At 38.4% G+C, this 17,969-nt stretch overlaps 1 protein-coding gene across 4 annotated transcripts; it reads left to right on the top strand.

The window, feature by feature from the left end:
• Positions 1-194: 194 nt before the first annotated feature.
• Positions 195-16,597, top strand: ift43 (intraflagellar transport 43 homolog (Chlamydomonas)). 4 transcript variants are annotated; one of them, XM_032548136.1, is made up of 10 exons: positions 195-305; positions 1,393-1,491; positions 1,590-1,604; positions 4,794-4,864; positions 7,557-7,592; positions 8,244-8,290; positions 13,260-13,332; positions 15,350-15,425; positions 15,553-15,615; positions 15,870-16,597. In XM_032548136.1, the coding sequence occupies exons 1-10, from the start codon at positions 249-251 to the stop codon at positions 15,975-15,977; spliced, it is 645 nt and encodes a 214-aa protein (XP_032404027.1). In that variant the 5' UTR covers positions 195-248; the 3' UTR covers positions 15,978-16,597. The 4 variants fall into 4 exon arrangements, with proteins under 4 accessions (XP_032404027.1, XP_032404025.1, XP_032404029.1 ...); XM_032548134.1 differs by having other exon boundaries at positions 15,867-16,597; XM_032548138.1 differs by lacking the exon at positions 1,590-1,604.
• Positions 16,598-17,969: the final 1,372 nt, after the last annotated feature.

Genomic DNA, 17,969 nt, shown 5'->3' with positions numbered 1-17,969 from the left:
ACTGTGAAACTGCATGTCTAATTTGAGACGAGGAAGAAAACAAACTTTAAAAAAATTTTTTTTAACTATTAGCAGAAGTCATGAAGTGCTTGTCTAAATAAATTCTCACACAAGAAACAAAGTAAAAAAATATAATTAGTCGTGTTAATTTAATACTTCTGGCTGAACGAGGGTAAGCGTTACGATGGTGACCGTTGCTACGTAACGCCTATGCTTACGGAAGAAGCGAAAACAGAAGAGCTGCAGCTATGAGGAGAGAGATGGATGATAACTTTCAGCTCGAAGATGGTGGAGTGACAAAGAATGTAAGCGTACTGTTCGGATCTTTCGCAGCTCTTAAGATAAAACTAGTAAAAATTCCTTTACCTTTTTAGCGCTGTTCGAAGATATGATATTTTTTAAGGTTTCAGTGAGGGGTTACGGCTAGCCTTTTAGCTAGCCCTCATTGTGTTTTTCAGTAGAACAGATAGCTAGCTTCGTTTAAAGACAGCTTAGCTTCCAACTGTTTTGAACAAAGACATCAGACAAGTTTGTCATACATCGTCCCACTACCGTTAGCTTTGAGGTTAGCCATTCCTGCTTTTTCTTAACACTGTAGCTGGGCTTTTCCGTGTATTTTCCTAGTCTCCCTGTGCCTAAGTTTTTTCAGTGGTTTGAAGGTGGTTCATATTTTAGCTTCATTAAAAACTGACCTCTGAAAAATATCCGCAGTAAATGCATTGTTAACTTAATTTTTATTTAAACAGGAAGTGGGAACTGGAGCACAACAATCCATGCATAAAAAAAGATATGTAGGTTCAGGTATAATCTGCCAAAAGAGGGATCTAATCCAGAACGTAGTTCGTAATGGAATGGCTTCTTCTATCATTGTTTTAGGATCTTACTATTTTGCCAAACTTCTGTGAATTCTCTAGAGTTTTCACTTGATCAACCCCTTTAATCAGAGTTTTTAGTCATGTTCCCTAACTTTCTGTATATTTTAGATCTCAATTGATATGACAGAACAGATAACAACTCAAAACTCTAGAATGCTTTGATATTTTAAAGATGAATTTCTATGGAACTGCTCTAAATTGTTTTACTTCTCACACATACTTCGACTGCCTTTCCACATAGCAAACACATCAGCAACTGTCATTTTTAAAGTCTTTTTTCCCCTCTTCATTATTTCATCTAATTTGTTTAACATCACACTTGTTTTCTAGGGCTTTACATCAGCTTTTCAAAATTGTTTGCGTTCATTTTATGGTTCTGTGCAAGTTCTGTGTTTTGTACTGTATTAAGCTATTGCTTTAATATGTTATTGTCTAAATATAATGCTTAATGTTTTCAACTGGCTTTGAAAGAGATTAAACATTATAAATTAAAAAAGATATAACCTACATTTCCCAGACTGCCAAATCTGGCCGAAGAGCTCGTTTACCAGCTGATCAGTCATTTGAAGATTCTCGGCCGGCAAGGAAATCATCCTCCTCTGCTTCAATAGGAGATGTAAGTGGTCTTTATATATCTACATGAATGTTAATATTTCTCTTTACAATACAAGTTCATAATTTGCACTTTGATTTTGTCACATGCATGAATTGCAGGATGATGATGAAGAGGTGGGTAGTGTTAATTTGCATGGCTTCTGCTGCAGATGGTCCAACTAGTTAACTTTTTTCTTCACTCGTTTGCTTCATCTTTGTTTACCTTCTACATGCAACATAGTTGCTGCTTCTTAGATAGCAACACATGCAGTCAGTAAACTACAGGAGTTTTTATGCCGTGCATATTTATGCATTTTATGAGATAGTTTGCTTAATATTTTATTTCTTCCAACAAGTTTTAAATCATAAAATGTGTTTTACATTTTGAAAATGCAATTTTCCTAATTATTTCCTTTTACGTCTGAGTGTGTTGAATCTTTAGCATTTAAGTGTTAAAATTTGTGCATATGTAGTCCTTGTAATTTAGAGGAAGTGCCTCTATTATCTTTGTGAATAGACTCTTTGATTCTGTATAGCTCAATACTTTTTCTCATTTGTCACATCATAACCACAATCTTTTGTGCACATAGTTGTGAAGCAGAAGGAAGTTAATATCTGGTTAAAAAAAACAAAAAAACTTTTCCAAATAAAAATCTGAAATGTGTTTCATACATTACATTTTCTTTGTATTCAGTCCCCAGAAGTAAGTACCTTTATATAACCACATTTTTATGTACTTACATCTCCAGGTCCTTTGGAGATATATCACTCTCAGCTTTGGACATCTACTGACTATTTCACCCATTCCTCTTAGCAAAATCCATAACCTTTAAGGTAATGGTACTGCTAGAAGATGAACCTAAACCTCAGTATCACCATGCTACACAGTGGCTCTGGTGGCCTCATTGTGATCTTTAGTGTTAATTTTCTGCTACACATAGGAATCTGGACATAGACTAAAAAGGTTAGTACTGGTTTCATTTGGTGAAACACCTCTTCAATATAATGGGTGAATAAACTACCTGGTTCTAATAATTTCCTATAGTAACTAGCTTTCCTCTAACTGCTCCAGAAGGGCTTTATTCAGAGGTGTCAGAATAAAGAGGGCTTTATAAAACAAAGGATAGGTCTTTAAATAATGAAATATGGCTCTTGAAAGATGATTAAAAATCCCTTCTGCTATCACTGGCATTTTTGGAATGAGCAACATCTCCTGTTCTGGCAAACTGCAAACCCGCCAACATTCCCGAAGTGAAAAAAACCACAGCAATGTTCTTGCTTTAGGCTAGTCTCCCAAATTAGGCCAACTTCCCTAATGTATGAGCCGATAGTCTCGCGCCCTCCATGACCTGCTGTGCACACACATAACATTTTTCTGTACGGTTGTAGCTATTTTTCTTCTTTGCAGGGATTGTTAAAATTATTAGAAACGTGGTTTCACTACCTTGTCCTCTGATTGGTTACATTCCTGGCATCCCTTACATCAAAGAATCGGATGCTTTTTTGTGCTCTGAAGGTTTGTGCACCACAAGCTCCTTGACCCAGAGACCTCCAGAGAATCCTAAATTAGAAACCCCAAAGGCTGAGGTAATTGTCCTTACAGGCCTCAGCGCTTCACTACAACTGTGAGGTTCATATTTGGTCATGAGGAATTGCAGTCACAGATTTGTTTTGTTTCTCAGGACACTTATAGCCTCTTCATTTTTGTTGAGCGAAATGCCAGAAGAATTTATGCCTCGCAAGGAAATGTGATCTTATTATGTAGTCCCTCGTGAAAATGAGTCATTGTCAGACGCATCAAATAACAAACAACAAAGGGATTTCTCATCACTTGGAAGACATTCTGAGGGCTAGAAAGCCTTTTAATAATATCGGTTCCTTTTAAAGAGACAGTTACTAATTACACAAAGTTGAGGTAGCTCGTTTAGCCTCGGCTCCCTGGTTTAATGGTAATATACAGTAGAATAGAGTGGGTTCCCTCTCCCTCTGCCCTGGTTAATGGTGACATTCAGATAAATGGCTTTGCAAAGGAACCAGCCTTAAATGATTATTTCCTCTTTCATCATAAAAGAAGCAAATTTGCCAAAAACACTTTGTCCTCTGCAGACCCAATATAGTAATGAGAAATGTTGTGGTTCCTTCTAAGTAATTTTTCTGGTGCCCACCCATGTATGCTTTAAAGGAATTCATTCATTCACGACTTGTTCTCAGGGTCTAAATTTAATGACTATGATGCATTCGCGGTTTATTACTCAAACAAAGAGAGCTGCTTTCCCCCCCCTGTCTAAGTCCATTTTTGGGCTAGATGTAGTCCCCATAATGTGCTTCATTATGTACAATACAGCATCACAACAACTTAACTTATGGTGAATCTTTCCTGAAAACACTGATGTGTTCTTATATGAGTAGGAGGTTTTTTAAGCATGTCAGAAGATGATAAGAAAGTAACTTTGGTTGAAATGGTCAGTGCCAAGATATTTACATTTCTTTACGTTTATCACTTTATAAGTTACACACTTCATTGAGTTTTATTAAGATTTTATATAGTAAACTAACATAATATGGCGCATATTTGTGAAGTGCTAAAAGGTATTTTTACAAGCAAAAATCTATCTGAAACGTGTGGCATGCATGTGTTTCAGCCTTCCTGAATCAAACTTTGTAGAACTTGAGCTATAAGTCTTCAACATTCTCAGCTTAATATCAAAATCCTATAACTTGTTTTTCGGTTGTAACATATTCTTCCTGTTTTCACATGATGGCCTACTTTGTGCTTCAAACCTTGAGATGTTGTTTTATAACCTAAACCTGCTTTAAACTTTTCCACATTTTCCTAATCTGTCTGCTAAGGTGTTTGTGGTTTTTATGTGGTTGTTTGTCTGCTAATGTTCTCTAGTAAATCTCTGTGACCTTCCCAGAACAGCTGGATGTAAATTACACACATTTGGAATCTTTTCTGAAGGTACTTGGTAGCAGATTCAAAGGGCTAATGTCACTTGTCTTAATTTGCTTTTCAAGATCTTGAAAACCATTTTCTAAAGTGTGGAACAGTTTAAGAGGTTTACGTTTTTTTGCACAGCACTGTACAACTATAAACCTCGGCGGTTTTTTGTGTGTCTCTAATTGTTTTTTTTTGTTTTTTTTTTACAAAGCTAAGCACATAACGTTGCTTCTTTAAACTAGTACCGACACATGTTACTGTGACTCAAAAACTCTTGCGGTCAAAATGACAGTCTATTTTCCAAATTTGGTTTATCTATCCTGTATGTGAGTAAATAGAAATCCAATAAATCTTTTGGTCATTAAGGTGTTTTCTTTCTGCAGGGCCCCCCTTCTAAACCAGCGCGGCGGCAGGGTGGCTGGGCAGAGGAAAGCTCTGGATCTGGTTCTGCCAAGTATGTATCGTCACCCTTTCCCCCCACTCTGCAGTGGCAACGCTGAAGCGGAGCCCGCACGCTTGTGTTATGCGTTATTAATGAACTCTCATGCTGCTGAATGAGCTTATTTATCAGTGTATATTTGGCTCTCAGGCTGTGAATCAACAAGGTTAGAGGGAGCCTGTCTGAGCAGGCAACTCTCCATTCGTCTTCATCTGTGAGCAAGGCGGTAATTGACATGGTTAATGCATCAGCCACAGGAGGGCAGTGTTAGTCAGCTAGCCACTTCATCACAGGGGTTCAAGCCACTTCATCACCCCTTACCACTGTACTCTGCTCTTTACACAGAGAGCACAACATAGAGAATTCATAAAAATGTTTGAAACAGATGGTTGGTGTTTGCTGGAAGGTTTGATCTGCAACTGTTAATGCTGCTTATGAGTGAACAGTTTGTCCTTTCTCCTGCTACTGCACTCCTTTGCTTTAGTCTCAGTGGAGATTAAAGAACGCGGGATGAAGTGAACAGGCGGAGTCACTTTTGTTTATTTGCATAGTTTACTGCATCATTAGTGCAAGTAGGAAAGAAGGCAAATTCAATAGGTCTTTCCTTTCACACATCGAAGGTCAGCGTATACAACTCCACTTTTGCGTAACCCCTCTTGATTCTTGGTCTCAAAGTGATTCAAATACAGGAGGTGTAAAAGGGGCTTGCATGTGCATTGATCCTTTCTGAAACAAAGTAAGTAATGGTCCCCCCTGGAACCGGCAAGGACTTTTCCTTTCAATGTCACCCCTCATGCTCAATCACCACTGCCCTCCTCCCACTAATCCCAGCGCAGAAATCCCGGGATTTGTCGATCTATCTCTTCTAATTGACACTAAATGATCTGTCAGTTTATTGATGAACCTTTGAAACCAGGTTGTCACAATATATTTTATCCCTAACAACTTTTTCCAGACAGTTTTACCATGTCTATCGCTTTGCCTTACATGAGTCTTAATCAAGCAGCCTGTAATGTGTCTTAAGTGTCGCCACCCTCCTGCCCCCCCTCCAGACAGGACACAGTCCAAGGGCAGCCAGGTATCAGCTCATCTCCGCTTTGCCTGGTTGGACTTTTGTCCGTTTATTGTTGTTGGCGTTTTGTCAGACCACGTCCAAAGGATGGAAAAGGCCGGGGTGAATAAATTCATAAGGCTGTATTGATCAGCGGGTTTCTGATCCTTTCTATTTATCGTTAAGATTTTTTTTGTCTGATTATTCTGTTTATCTAAAATTTAAAAAAAATCACATTTTTAATAATCATTTTTATCTATTTTAAATAAGATAATCCTCCTGAGACACTAGAAGAGATCTGTTTAAGGTGATAAATCAAAAATGTAGACTAGAGCTAATACACAAGTTTCTTAATAAAAACTACTTTCTTCTGTTGTTCCAAATACTGATACTGGCACTGTGACTGCCAGAGACGTCAGAGAAGATAAAGGGGAAATCAAATGATCAGTAGGGGGCAGCACCCACCCAGGACAACTACCAAAATGAAAAAGAGAGGTTTTTCTACCGCTTAAAAATTCCAAAAACAAGATTTTATAGCTTCATATTAAGCTGCAATGATTACTGGTTGTCTTATAATAAAGTGTATGCTAGAAATAGTGACAAAATGGAGTTTTGTTTCAAATTGAGCTGATTCAAAACTATAACATGTTGTGTTTGATGAGTGGACATGTTGCAAATTATTTTTCCCACTGGGAACAAAAAAATTAAGATTAAATTATATTATGTTTTAAATTTGTACATTAGTATATTCTTTGCCTATTCCATTATTTTATTTTTATTTATTTTATTGTCTTATGAAATGGCCTCACTTTGGTGAAGAATTTCTGGCATGATTTTATGCTGTGACAAAACTACAGTCAACATTTCCTGCAAACACTTGAAAGATTTCTGTTCTTGAAATTGACTTTTTGTGCTTTTCATTAGTTAAATTAAATAATTCTTCCTATGTTATTAGTAAAATTAGTAAGCTATTATGTTTTTTTTGTGAATCATGTAAGTCCCAAACTTAAATCTTGAGGATCTTAGAACAATTTCAATCATTCTTAAATGTACTTAACTGAAACTTGCATAAACCCTCAATTATATGTTAGTTTAAAGAAAAGTTACATGATCTAGAAGGTCACAAGGTTTAGAAAGCAGTGGAAACTAATTTAGAAAAGACTTCATCTGGTCATAATATTACATGCAGATAAAGAGAACTCATTTTGAATTCAATTCAATTTATCAATATGATGTCAATTCACAACTTCACAAGTCTTTTCAAGGGACTTTTGAAGACAAATTGATCCAATTCATATCCAGAAATATTTAATCAAATCAGCTATATACAGAACAAACGATAAAGGGTTGAATTTATGTAACGCTTTTCTGGTTAGACTGAGTGATGATTCAAACTCTTTACACTGGAGCCTTATTCGCCCAGTATTACTCACAAAAACACACACATTCAGACAATGAAACAGATTTTAACTTTACCCAGGGAACATCAACATTTGACACAGGAAGCTGTTCTACACACTGAACCACAATCACCTCAGTCATATAAACAGGTTCCAATTCAGTTACATACTCTCATCTTCTATCATGTCTCAAATACACCCAGATTAAAGTTCTTGTTTTCTGTGACTAAAAAACGTGCACTCTGTTCATTCACAGGTCATCAAGAAGACGAGCTGCTGAGGACCTGGAGGAGTAAGTTAACTCAGACTCTTGAAGTTCCTTATTAAATCTGATGGTTGTTTTAGTAAAGTGTATTGTTGTGAAAAAGGTTCATGTTAAATACTTTTGTGTATCTTCCATATCATTATGCACATTCTGAATGTTACAAGTAATGCTCGCTCTCCAAAAAACAATCACTCTAAGTGATTATAAAAGCAGGATGACGGATTTGCTATAACATTTATTGCTGTCTTCCTGTAGTTCTAGTTTCACAACCATTCTGTGTCTTAGAATAGAGTGGAGTTCACAGCCATGCATCATTTACTCATCATCCCAGCTGGTGCTTGGTGCCTTGTTGGCTGCAGTGAAACAAAACTTCATGTGAAACTGATGGTGCTTCCCTGAAGAATATCTCTTATGATGTGGTTTTGTCACATTTGTCCCAGCAATGCTTACTTGGACATTTCTTCCAGATGGGTTTTTTTACTTTCTTCAAGAATTTGTTGTGTTGAACGTACAGAAATCAAGAACTGATGTGCTCCACCTAAGGTGGAGAAAGATCAAAAACAGACATATCAACAAAACTAAGAACCAACGTGCTCTCCCCCTGTGATGTTCTCACCATCAGGCTTGGTTTTGAACGTATTAAATAATTAATCCTCATCTTACTTCCTGATTCCACAGCCATCGCCTGCGACCACAAACCCCTCAGGGATCAGATGATGGAGGAGGTAAGAGCACCCTTGCCGTCCGCATTCTTTGTGTCTCCTCACTGGCAAAGAGGAGTGCTTCAGTGTCTCTCCTGCACATTTGTCCTCTAAAAGTAGAGCAAATAAGCAGCAAGTCAGATCATCACTTTTCTCTGACGTTCCTGCCATATTTCTTCCTGGTTGCCATATAGTAAAAGTCTGTTTTTGACCACCAAGTGAGTGAAGAAATATAACAAGTTTTCAGTTCACGTTGGTCAGAGTAATTAATAGCTATAACCTTTGACAGATATTAAACACTTTTTTAAACCAATGTAATTAGAAGTCTTGTTGAGCTGTCGAAATTATAATATTATTGCAGCAGCGAACAACCAGAGCCAGCCTGAAGTATAAGTGAAGTTTGTGACTGTTTAGCACCCCTGTTAATTGTTTTAGACATATAAAAAATATATATATTTCCAGCTTAAATTAGGTTTTGTTAATAGAACTCTCTATGGTAGGGTGGGGACTTTTCCTGGCTGGTGCTTATTTCTGATTTCCCAGAAACTTCATCTGCTCATTTAGTTTTTGACTAAGTCTGATTTCCGAATTGAAAAAAAAAATTGTGCTACAGTTTGTTTGATTAAAGCAGGAGTTTTGAATATGACTAGAATCTGAGGAAGATTATGCATCAAGGCTTGTCTCTGTAACATTTATATAAATTCTTAATAAAAAGAATTCACATATAATCAAGAAAGTTATGTGAAATTTCACCAGAGCTGCACCAATCAAGCTGCTCAAAAGTTGGACTGAGACTATGCAACCACAGTTGAACACAAACACACATCCACACAGAGTACCAGACCCATGCAGCTGAATACAAATGTTTTGGTATCACTTTTTGTCTGTGACCTTTGTGCTCTCTACAAACAAGTTAAGACTGAGAGGGCAAAATTTTGAAGAAAGGCTGCAGAAGATCATTCTGTTTTTGCTGTGCAAAGCAGCTGTACATGTAAGGTCAAATAGCCTCAGTAAAAACAGGTTAGCATGCACTGCTCACTTCATAAACTGATAAAGAAGTATGTGTGTGTAATCCAAATATTTATTCCTACAAATTACTTTTAGTTAGCCTTAATTTTCACAAATTAACATTTTTTGTACATTTTTAGATATTAAAATGATTAATTTATTGCATGTGCATATAAAATATAGTGTACAGGTGTATAGGGGATTTTAACTGTATTGAATTAATTAAAATATTTTGTTGCAGTTTTATTTATGATAATAAAAATCAACCAATCAATATTTGTCAACCACTTAGATGTTTTCTAAACATTTTTCTTCTAAATGTGTATAACACAGTATTATGCAGATGTTAAAAACAGGCAAACAGACGCACTTCAAATTATCAAAAAGAAACAACAGAAGTCAATATAACAACATAAATAGTGGAATTACAATCACATAAGCTATAAACAGTAACATAGAAATACAAAAAGCAAAATAGCTTTAATGAAATATTAGCTTATAAGTAATGTAAAATGTGTAAACAAAAGATAAAACAAATAAAATAATGAATACTAAAATATTCATTATTTTAGTATTCATTATACTATACTAATAAAATAATAAAACAAATAGACTACAAATAATAGTTAATATATAAGTTTTTAGTTTATTCTAAAAAAAACAACACTATCAGCTGCTTTGAAGGCTGTTCTTTGCACACTGATGCAAAATTATTGCGATGTGAGCTCATACTTTTATAAAGTGTCTGTGGTAGAACTCAACATTCTTGAAATGAGAAATGCCATCTTTGCTGCATTTTTTATGTAGTTTAAAAATTTTAACATAAATGATCAATTCTGCCGTATGAATTATAGTTTAATTTGCAATTAAACAATTCAGACATTATCAGCAGACTTTAAATCCATAGTTACAAAAAAATTAAAACAACACAACATATAAACAATACTAAAAATCTACCATAAGTATAAAATTATTATATAAACATGAACACTTAAACCAGTGCACCCTAAGGATGGGTGAGAAATGAGAACTACCCGCGTTTTGAATTTGGGAGTTTCATAAATTTGTGAATATCACTAATGGCTAAAACTACTGTAGTTTGCTGCTGTTCTGTTTTGTTACACAGCATTTTATTTTCTGGAGCTCATTAAAAAGTGGCCATAATAATCTAAGTGCTTTCTAATGCTGTACCTCTAATATTGTCAATACAGGTTCAAATGGCCAGTTGAATGTTGGATATAAAGGTTTGTTTCTCTTGCAGTTAAAGCCGCTGGAAAGATTATTACTGTGTGGAGGGAGACCTCTTAATACAAAGCTGGAGGCAGGGGCCTTGGAAATTACAGTGCTGAGGGTTACTGAGATAGCCCCTGCAATCTTGATTATGTCCCACACCCTTATCCCTTATGTCCACTGGCTACAAGTGCAGAGAGAGACCCACAGAGAGAGGGCTTGGCCAGTCAACTGCTCCCAGCTGCCCCCACCGCTTCCAGCTGGTCACTTTAAATAGCTCCAGTATCGCAAACACACTCTTCTGTTTTGTGTCTCGCTCTCACTCTCTGATGTGTTGAATATTGCTCTATGACTCTTTCAAAAGGAGCTGTGCCTAGGTGATCATGTGACGAGACCCCTGTGTCGGCTACTGGAGCCCGTGTGATGTGGGGAGACGTCCTCCCGTCTAAAGCCACTGACTGGCATGCATGAGCTGTAGCTATACTTATTATCCGCTTTTTGATATTTACATGCTTCAGCGAGGAGACAGCATGTAGCTGACTAATAAGGCAGACAAAAGCCACCCTGACGCACGTCCAGCTGAGCGCAGTAAGGTGTAGTTATCCTCCTGATGAAGTTGGTAGAAAACACCGGCTGCTTGACCTCCAGTCATACGTTGAATTTAAAACCAATTTAAAACAGTTGTTTTCCCTTTTTTCCCTCTCAATAACAGACTTTGCATATAGACAGCATATGCCTCTATTATTCACAGTGAACTCTTCATGGTGTGTGTTAATGGTGCATTACCAGTGGAAGTCTGAAAGGGAGTGTGTGCACAGATATACACCCACGAGGCTGTTTGCAGAGCCGGACGGCGAAGCTTTTTGATGTCATTGCACTAAGACCATTAAATTTGATTGGGAGTCCAGGGGGGACGGATTCTGCTGAACGCTGTGCTTTGTAAATGAGAGGACAAAGTGTCACTGGGCCTCATGAATATGAAATAGCCGTGCCTGCATTTATTTGGATATCAGAAACACAGATGAATCTTGTCAGCGGCTAAACGAGTGTGGCATTTTTAATTTGGTTTAATTAAAAAAAAAGAAGAGGAAGTAAGTTATCAGCTGAAGGAGGGGGGGCTTGATTTCCAGTAAAACCTGATGGGTTGTTTTGAATTAGGTGTTGTCAGAATTCCTCATTCAGCTGGGAATTTTGCTGCGAATGAAACATTTTCCTTTTACTCCACCAAAGATCAATGATTTTTTTTTTGTAGCCAAGTTTGTTTTCAGGGGTTATTTTGAAGAAATGGTGACATAGATGCCAAGATATTTCCTCACATCAGATTCAGACTTCCATCTCCTCACCTCTATTTAGCTCCTGTATCGACTTTCCCCTCAGGATACAGCACTGTGGTTAGAGATTACTGACAAGCCTCTTCATGCAGTCCAGCTCTGTTTTTCTTTTCTGGCACTCGATTCTTCTCTTTCTTGCATCCAGATGTCTATTTTTTTCCAAGTCCCTGTAAATACACCACTGTAGATCTGGTAAATAGTTTCACTAGGTTTGAAAAATTCGGGTTCATGTGCAAAATGTGATTTGGATTAAGGGACATGTTTGCATTTTATGGTCTTGTCCACAGGCTTTTTCAGACCAATTATTTGAGGCACCTGCCCAATGAAACATATTTTTTTGCCACAGTAAAACTCCCAATCTAAACATTATGACTAAGGATGCACTTTTTCTGGCAGATCACCGATCAAACCAAACCAAAGCCTTCAGGCGTCTGCTAGATTAATATGAAGATGGATTTTATTTTGCATTGTCATTCTAAGTTCAAGCATCAAAGACAACAATAGGACTGCTTTGGTTGAAGGAAATTCAAGTTTTCAAATGTTCAGAAGTAAATCTGACAGAAAATCTGCAAAGAGAACAGTGGGCAAGAGATGTTGACACAGTCCATCATTTAGGTGAACTTCTGCAAGGTACCAAATAAACTGAATCCTGAATCGTTGAAAAGATGCTTCAACAAAGAGTCACTTTAAGGGTCTTCATGCTTAAAGTTGGTCTCTGAAAGTTTTTCTCTTTATTTATCACAATCAGATTCCTATATTTCTTCCCATTCTCTCTCCATTCTTTATCTGTGATTATTTTGGTGCCTTCACTTGTCAGTCGGAGCAAAGCTGGGGAAGTTTGCCCTGTCCTTCTTGGGAGTGAAGCCATCCTCTGTCCTGTTGCGTTCAGCCAATTAAAGCGGGTTCCCACTGTTCGACCAGCGGGCTGGCGGCTCCTGGCACTGCGGCCCCTGCCAGGCCTCGCTGTGACTTCCGACCCCACACAGATGGGCCCACAAGCAAATACTTCTGCACATGGCTGGACGCGGCCCCAGTCGGAGTGGCAGAGTGGACATGGAGGTCGGCCCGCCGGCCACCACAGGTCCTGGGGGTGGGCGGCTCTGACAGGGCCCAAATGCTAAGGTAGCGGGGGGTGCTTTGTGGGGAGCCCCTGCCCAGCGCCCCTCATCACAGCGGGATGAGCTGCCGTCTCACCTTTTGAATATTCATGGCCGCATGGCGATGACAGGGCAGCTCTTACGAGGGTGCAGGCGGCAAAAAAGACGCAAGAAATCTCACAAACACACACCTCTGACAGGCATACACAGGGGAAATGCTGTCTTTAGATCACTACTTTTATGTTTGCTGGTTAATCACAGACTTGTTATTTTATTTTTTGAAAGTTTAGCACCTCTCTGTTTGTGCTTTCTGTTTTGTGTTTTCAGATATTCCAGTGATACCAGACCTAGAGGAGGTGCAGGAAGAAGATCTGACAATGCAAGTTGCTTCTCCACCAAGGTACAAAAGTTATTTTAATCTTTAACGTCAGATGCATAGTTTTTAAACCAAGTATTGATGAAAGATACATCTTTAATACAAGTAGTATTTTCCAGTACAAGGTAAATATGTTGGAACTACACAGTATTTAGCTCTATCTAGGGTCCAAACCTGGCCACCAGATGTTACTAAATATATGTTACACATTCTCTGTAAAATCAACCAAAGATGATTTGTAGCATAGTTTTGTAATGGTGTTTTCAGCCCTAAACAGTCTTTATGTTTGGAAAAATTAAAATCAATAGTATTCTATTATATAAAAGATAAAGTTCTGAATTTCTGAGAAATAAAAGTATTTTTTTCATTGGTTTATATATGAACGATAAACTTTATGTTTGATTTTCTTGATTGCAGTTTTAGTTTTGTCCCACTGAGCTCAGAGTTACTAACACATGAGAACACTTATTCTGAAATACAAATGAAAAATGTGCCAGCTTCGTTTTTAAACCTCTAGACCCCAGGTTCTTGATTTTTGGTGCAGTACAATTGTCACTGTTTATGAGGTTTAAATGCATCTGTACTAATCAACACAGATATTTTAACTTGATCTAAGTTTGTCTAGGTGTATAAAAACAAACCAAAAAAAGCAACCCTCTACATACTGCTGAATCTGTTATGATAAAAAAATTGTTGAGGAAACCAAATAATTTTCCAAAAACAGTGAGACTTTGAACGATCAGATGATTCTTTTTCTAACCCGTTTCCTCTGGAAAAACGAGTCAATCTCTGACTATGAACAGGACACTGGATCTGGTCTCTTTGAAGTTACCTGTCCTCTGTTCACCTTATTGCGGCGGGCCGACTTTGACGTTGCTGAAATAAGGGAATAATAGTTTGATGAGATTTATGCATCCCTGTTCTCACCACCCAGACTCTGATTTAAAGGGTAGAGAGAGAGAGACACATCGACATGTGTCGACTATGTAGCAGGGCTGTGACAGTGGTGGAGGTTATTAGGCTGGGGCTTGCACTCTGTGCAAGATAATATCCACATTGAACTCATTGCAGGGGCAATGTAGCGTGTAATGTGCAGTAAGTAGGACTGGCATGCACTGCTAGGCCCCGGCCACTTTGAAAGCCCCCCTACTTAATTCCAACCCACAGATAAGCAGCTGGGTTTCAATTTGAGGCGTTTAACACTTGGCAAGTGTCTCCTGCTCTCTGTGGTCACTGCTTGAAGATGTGGAGCCTGATTGTCCACAAACTTTAAACTTATCTAAAGACACTTCTCAGACTTCTGAGTGTGACATAAAAACCTTAAAGGTGACCTATTATGCTTCCTTGAACAGGTTAGGATACATCTAAGGGCTATACAAAACATATTCCTTACACTTCTTTTTGCTCAAAAATCATTCTTAGATGATGCGATTTTAGTCTGGTTAGATTTCCCTATCTTGAGCTTCTTTCAGAATGAGCTGATTTAGGGCCTCTTGTCGTTTTAAATCTAAATAAACTGCTGCTGTCCAGGCCCCCCTACTCAATGTTTACACTTGTATGTGAAAATGGCTACCGTACATAAAGATACAATTATATAACTGTACAACTTTCAAAAGCACTAATAGAGCTTCATGCACAACCAGCAAGAATGCTCAAGGTGTTTCTTAATGATAAGTCAACAATAAACACTTTTTAAGCAGCCATTGTACAGCGCCTACAGTTGTAAAACCAGCTGACCAAATGTACTACAGCTCTGCTGGAGTTGCTAAGTAATGGTGTCATTCCGTCGCATATGACTTAACAATGGGGAGGTTTTTGAAACGGCTCATTTTCCAGACACCAAAAAACATTCAGTTTTTCCAAAAAATGGCTGGGTGTTTTTTAAGCACTTGGGATGTTTTTAGAACCAGATGAGATCCAATTGAAAGTACAAAAATGTGCAAAATGCAAATTTTGCATAATAGGTCTCCTTTAAAATCTTTCTTTGCTATTTTTGCATAAAGTACGTTAAAAAATGTATTTTCTCCTGTGGCTTTCTTAGGATCCAGGTGAATCGAGTGATGACCTACCGTGATCTGGACAATGATCTGAAACATTTCTCTACGTTCCAAACCTTAGTAAGTCAAGGACGTTTATTTTTATGTATCTTTATCTCATTTACCCTTCTCTTCAAGGTGGTCTTCTCAGTGTTGTATCACCCCAGTTTGTGCAAGCTAAGGGGGTTTTACTGCAATCTCTCTTCAGGATGGAGAGATCGACTTGAAGCTGCTCTCCAAGGTTTTAGCACCAGAGCAAGAGTTCAAAGAGGTGAGTGAGATTTTAGTAAATATAGCCTGTGAGCTCCCACTGAAGGCCTGTCCAGCTGTTTGTAGAGCACCTGGGGAGGTTGCCACTCTTGTCTCCCAGGTAATCAAGATTTATGATGTGCACATTAATACTCTGTGCTCTCCTTTCCCTTTCTCCATACTTTGTTCCCCCCGTTCCCTCCACTCTCTTTCTTGACTTGTCCGGCTCTCTGAATCTTCTTCCCCCCTCTGTTCTCGTCGACTTTCGCTCAGCAGGACTATGTGATCTGGAACTGGGATCATCTGTTTGCAGAGGTGTCCTCAGAGCTCAGGATGGAACAGGATCAAGGAGAGAGTCAGGAATCGGAAGACGAGGGACAGTGACTTAATTTACCTCTAGTTTTTTAGTAAGAATTTATTTTCATAACTTTATGTACAGTATTTCTTGATATCTCGGAACTTTTTCAAAAGTTCTCTTTCTGTGGCCAATTTCTGTTCTTTGATCTGCTGAGTCTCTTGTTTTTATATTTATTTTGAGTTGAATAGCCCAAAGGCCATCATTTGAAAGAAGTGGTTTCAGATAAAAATGTCCTCTGTGTACTGAGCATTATCAGGATCTACATACAAGTCCAAGGTTGATAATCAGCTAAGCTGAAATCCAGTTAATTGTGTTCAAATTAACATTCCTCATTAAAGCCTACAACCTTATTGTTATTGACTCTGCCATTGACTTTATCTTGCAGCTCTTCGATAGGAGCAACCCCTTCTTCACTATTATCTCAAATGCATTGAGCAGAGTTCCTATTGACACCTGGCGGATTAGCATACATTATACTTTTACTGAATTAAAAGGCATGGATGGAAGTCTGAATCAAGATGGCTGCAACTTTATAGAGTGATGAGAAAATGTGTCTTTTTTCATGATGTGTGGACTAAAAATATAAAACATGTTTTGTTGCTTTTCATTTTAAGTTTCCGGTTGCTAATAAAAATAAGAAACCTTATTTCTTATTCAACTTCTTGCTTTTTTCATTTTTGTATTGGGAAAAATAAAGCAAATATAATTAATTACAACCAGTTTCCCACCTCATCGTCCACTTAGACCAGTTAAACCCAGCGATGAGCAAGTTCTTTAGAAACAAAGTAAAAACAGAAGGAAGAATCTCAAGAAGTTAAAGCGATTTTATAAAACAAATACAACAGTTTGTTCAAAAGAATATGTGGAATGATGTATATCCCAACAAGCTGTGCTATATCAGCATTCAAGTTTTGCCTTTGGTTCATGTGTGTGAATATAGATGCAGGCCTCCAAAGTGCAGCCAGGTCTATTAGGGAAACAGCTGTAACATTTACAGATTGTGATTAGGTTTATTTCTGAGGCAGAGATCTGTCTCTTGACATTCGGCGAGGCTCAGGAAAGTCCTCAAGGACACACAGTGTACGCATCTCACAGCTCAATCTCTGCCCATCACAAACAGATCCAGATTTTTTTCATTTGGTGGGCCTTGAATCAACTTCATCAACTCTGATGCCTGAGGATGAAGCTATCACGTGGGACATTTGTGCTCAGAATGTTTCTGTGGGTTCCGATATCTGGACTCAGTGCTTCTATGCTCCTCTGTCAGACAAATGCATCTTTTTTTCTTTTTTTTTTGTATAAACCTCCTCCACAATTGGCTTGTTTTGCCAGACTTAATGAATTCTGCCCATATGCCCAGAGCAGCTGCTATGTTGCCCCTTCCTCCTGCCCCTGCTGAGCTGCGAAGTGCCCATCCATGTAGAGACAACCTCTAGCTGTCTCTCTGGAGAAGGCTAAGCCTACCACTCCTCTGCTGGCAGCCAGCCGGTGCCGTCTGAGATGGACTGCGGACGGGCCGAGGACTCAGATTAGGGCCCGGCGATCACGGGTTGCGGCCCTCTTCAAATGACTCGGCCAGGCGTCGGTGGATCAGAGAGAGGATTAGAGCGAGAAAGAGATCCAGAGACGCTGTTTGCCATGTGCCTGCATCCAGATTTTTCAAAGTGACCTCTCTGTTGCCTCGTCCTGCTGCTATCCTCTCCTCCTTTATTCTCCGCATGTCTCTCAGTGTCTACAGTACATCCTGATGCTGCAGCGAGGCAGAAAATGACCTCTCACTGTTGGCGTGCAGTGGATTCAATCACATCAGCAACAACATAAGCATTTCTAGTGAGGAGGACCGTTGTGTTCTGAGGAAGCTTTGTGGTCGTGGTGGAAGGTGCCTTTTTAAAATGGAGGTGTGGTGACTGACATAAGCAGTGGCAGATTTTATTCAGTTCTGCATATATCAAGGGATACTAAATGAGTTGGGTTTACACTGCAAAAACACAAGTATTTTTGGTCTAATTTCTAGTGCA

The sequence above is a fragment of the Xiphophorus hellerii genome, chromosome 19 (assembly GCF_003331165.1).
Source record: "Xiphophorus hellerii strain 12219 chromosome 19, Xiphophorus_hellerii-4.1, whole genome shotgun sequence".
Lineage (NCBI taxonomy): Eukaryota > Metazoa > Chordata > Actinopteri > Cyprinodontiformes > Poeciliidae > Xiphophorus > Xiphophorus hellerii.
The sequence above is the reverse complement of the archived record's forward strand: the minus strand, read 5'-3'. Positions and strand labels throughout refer to the sequence as shown.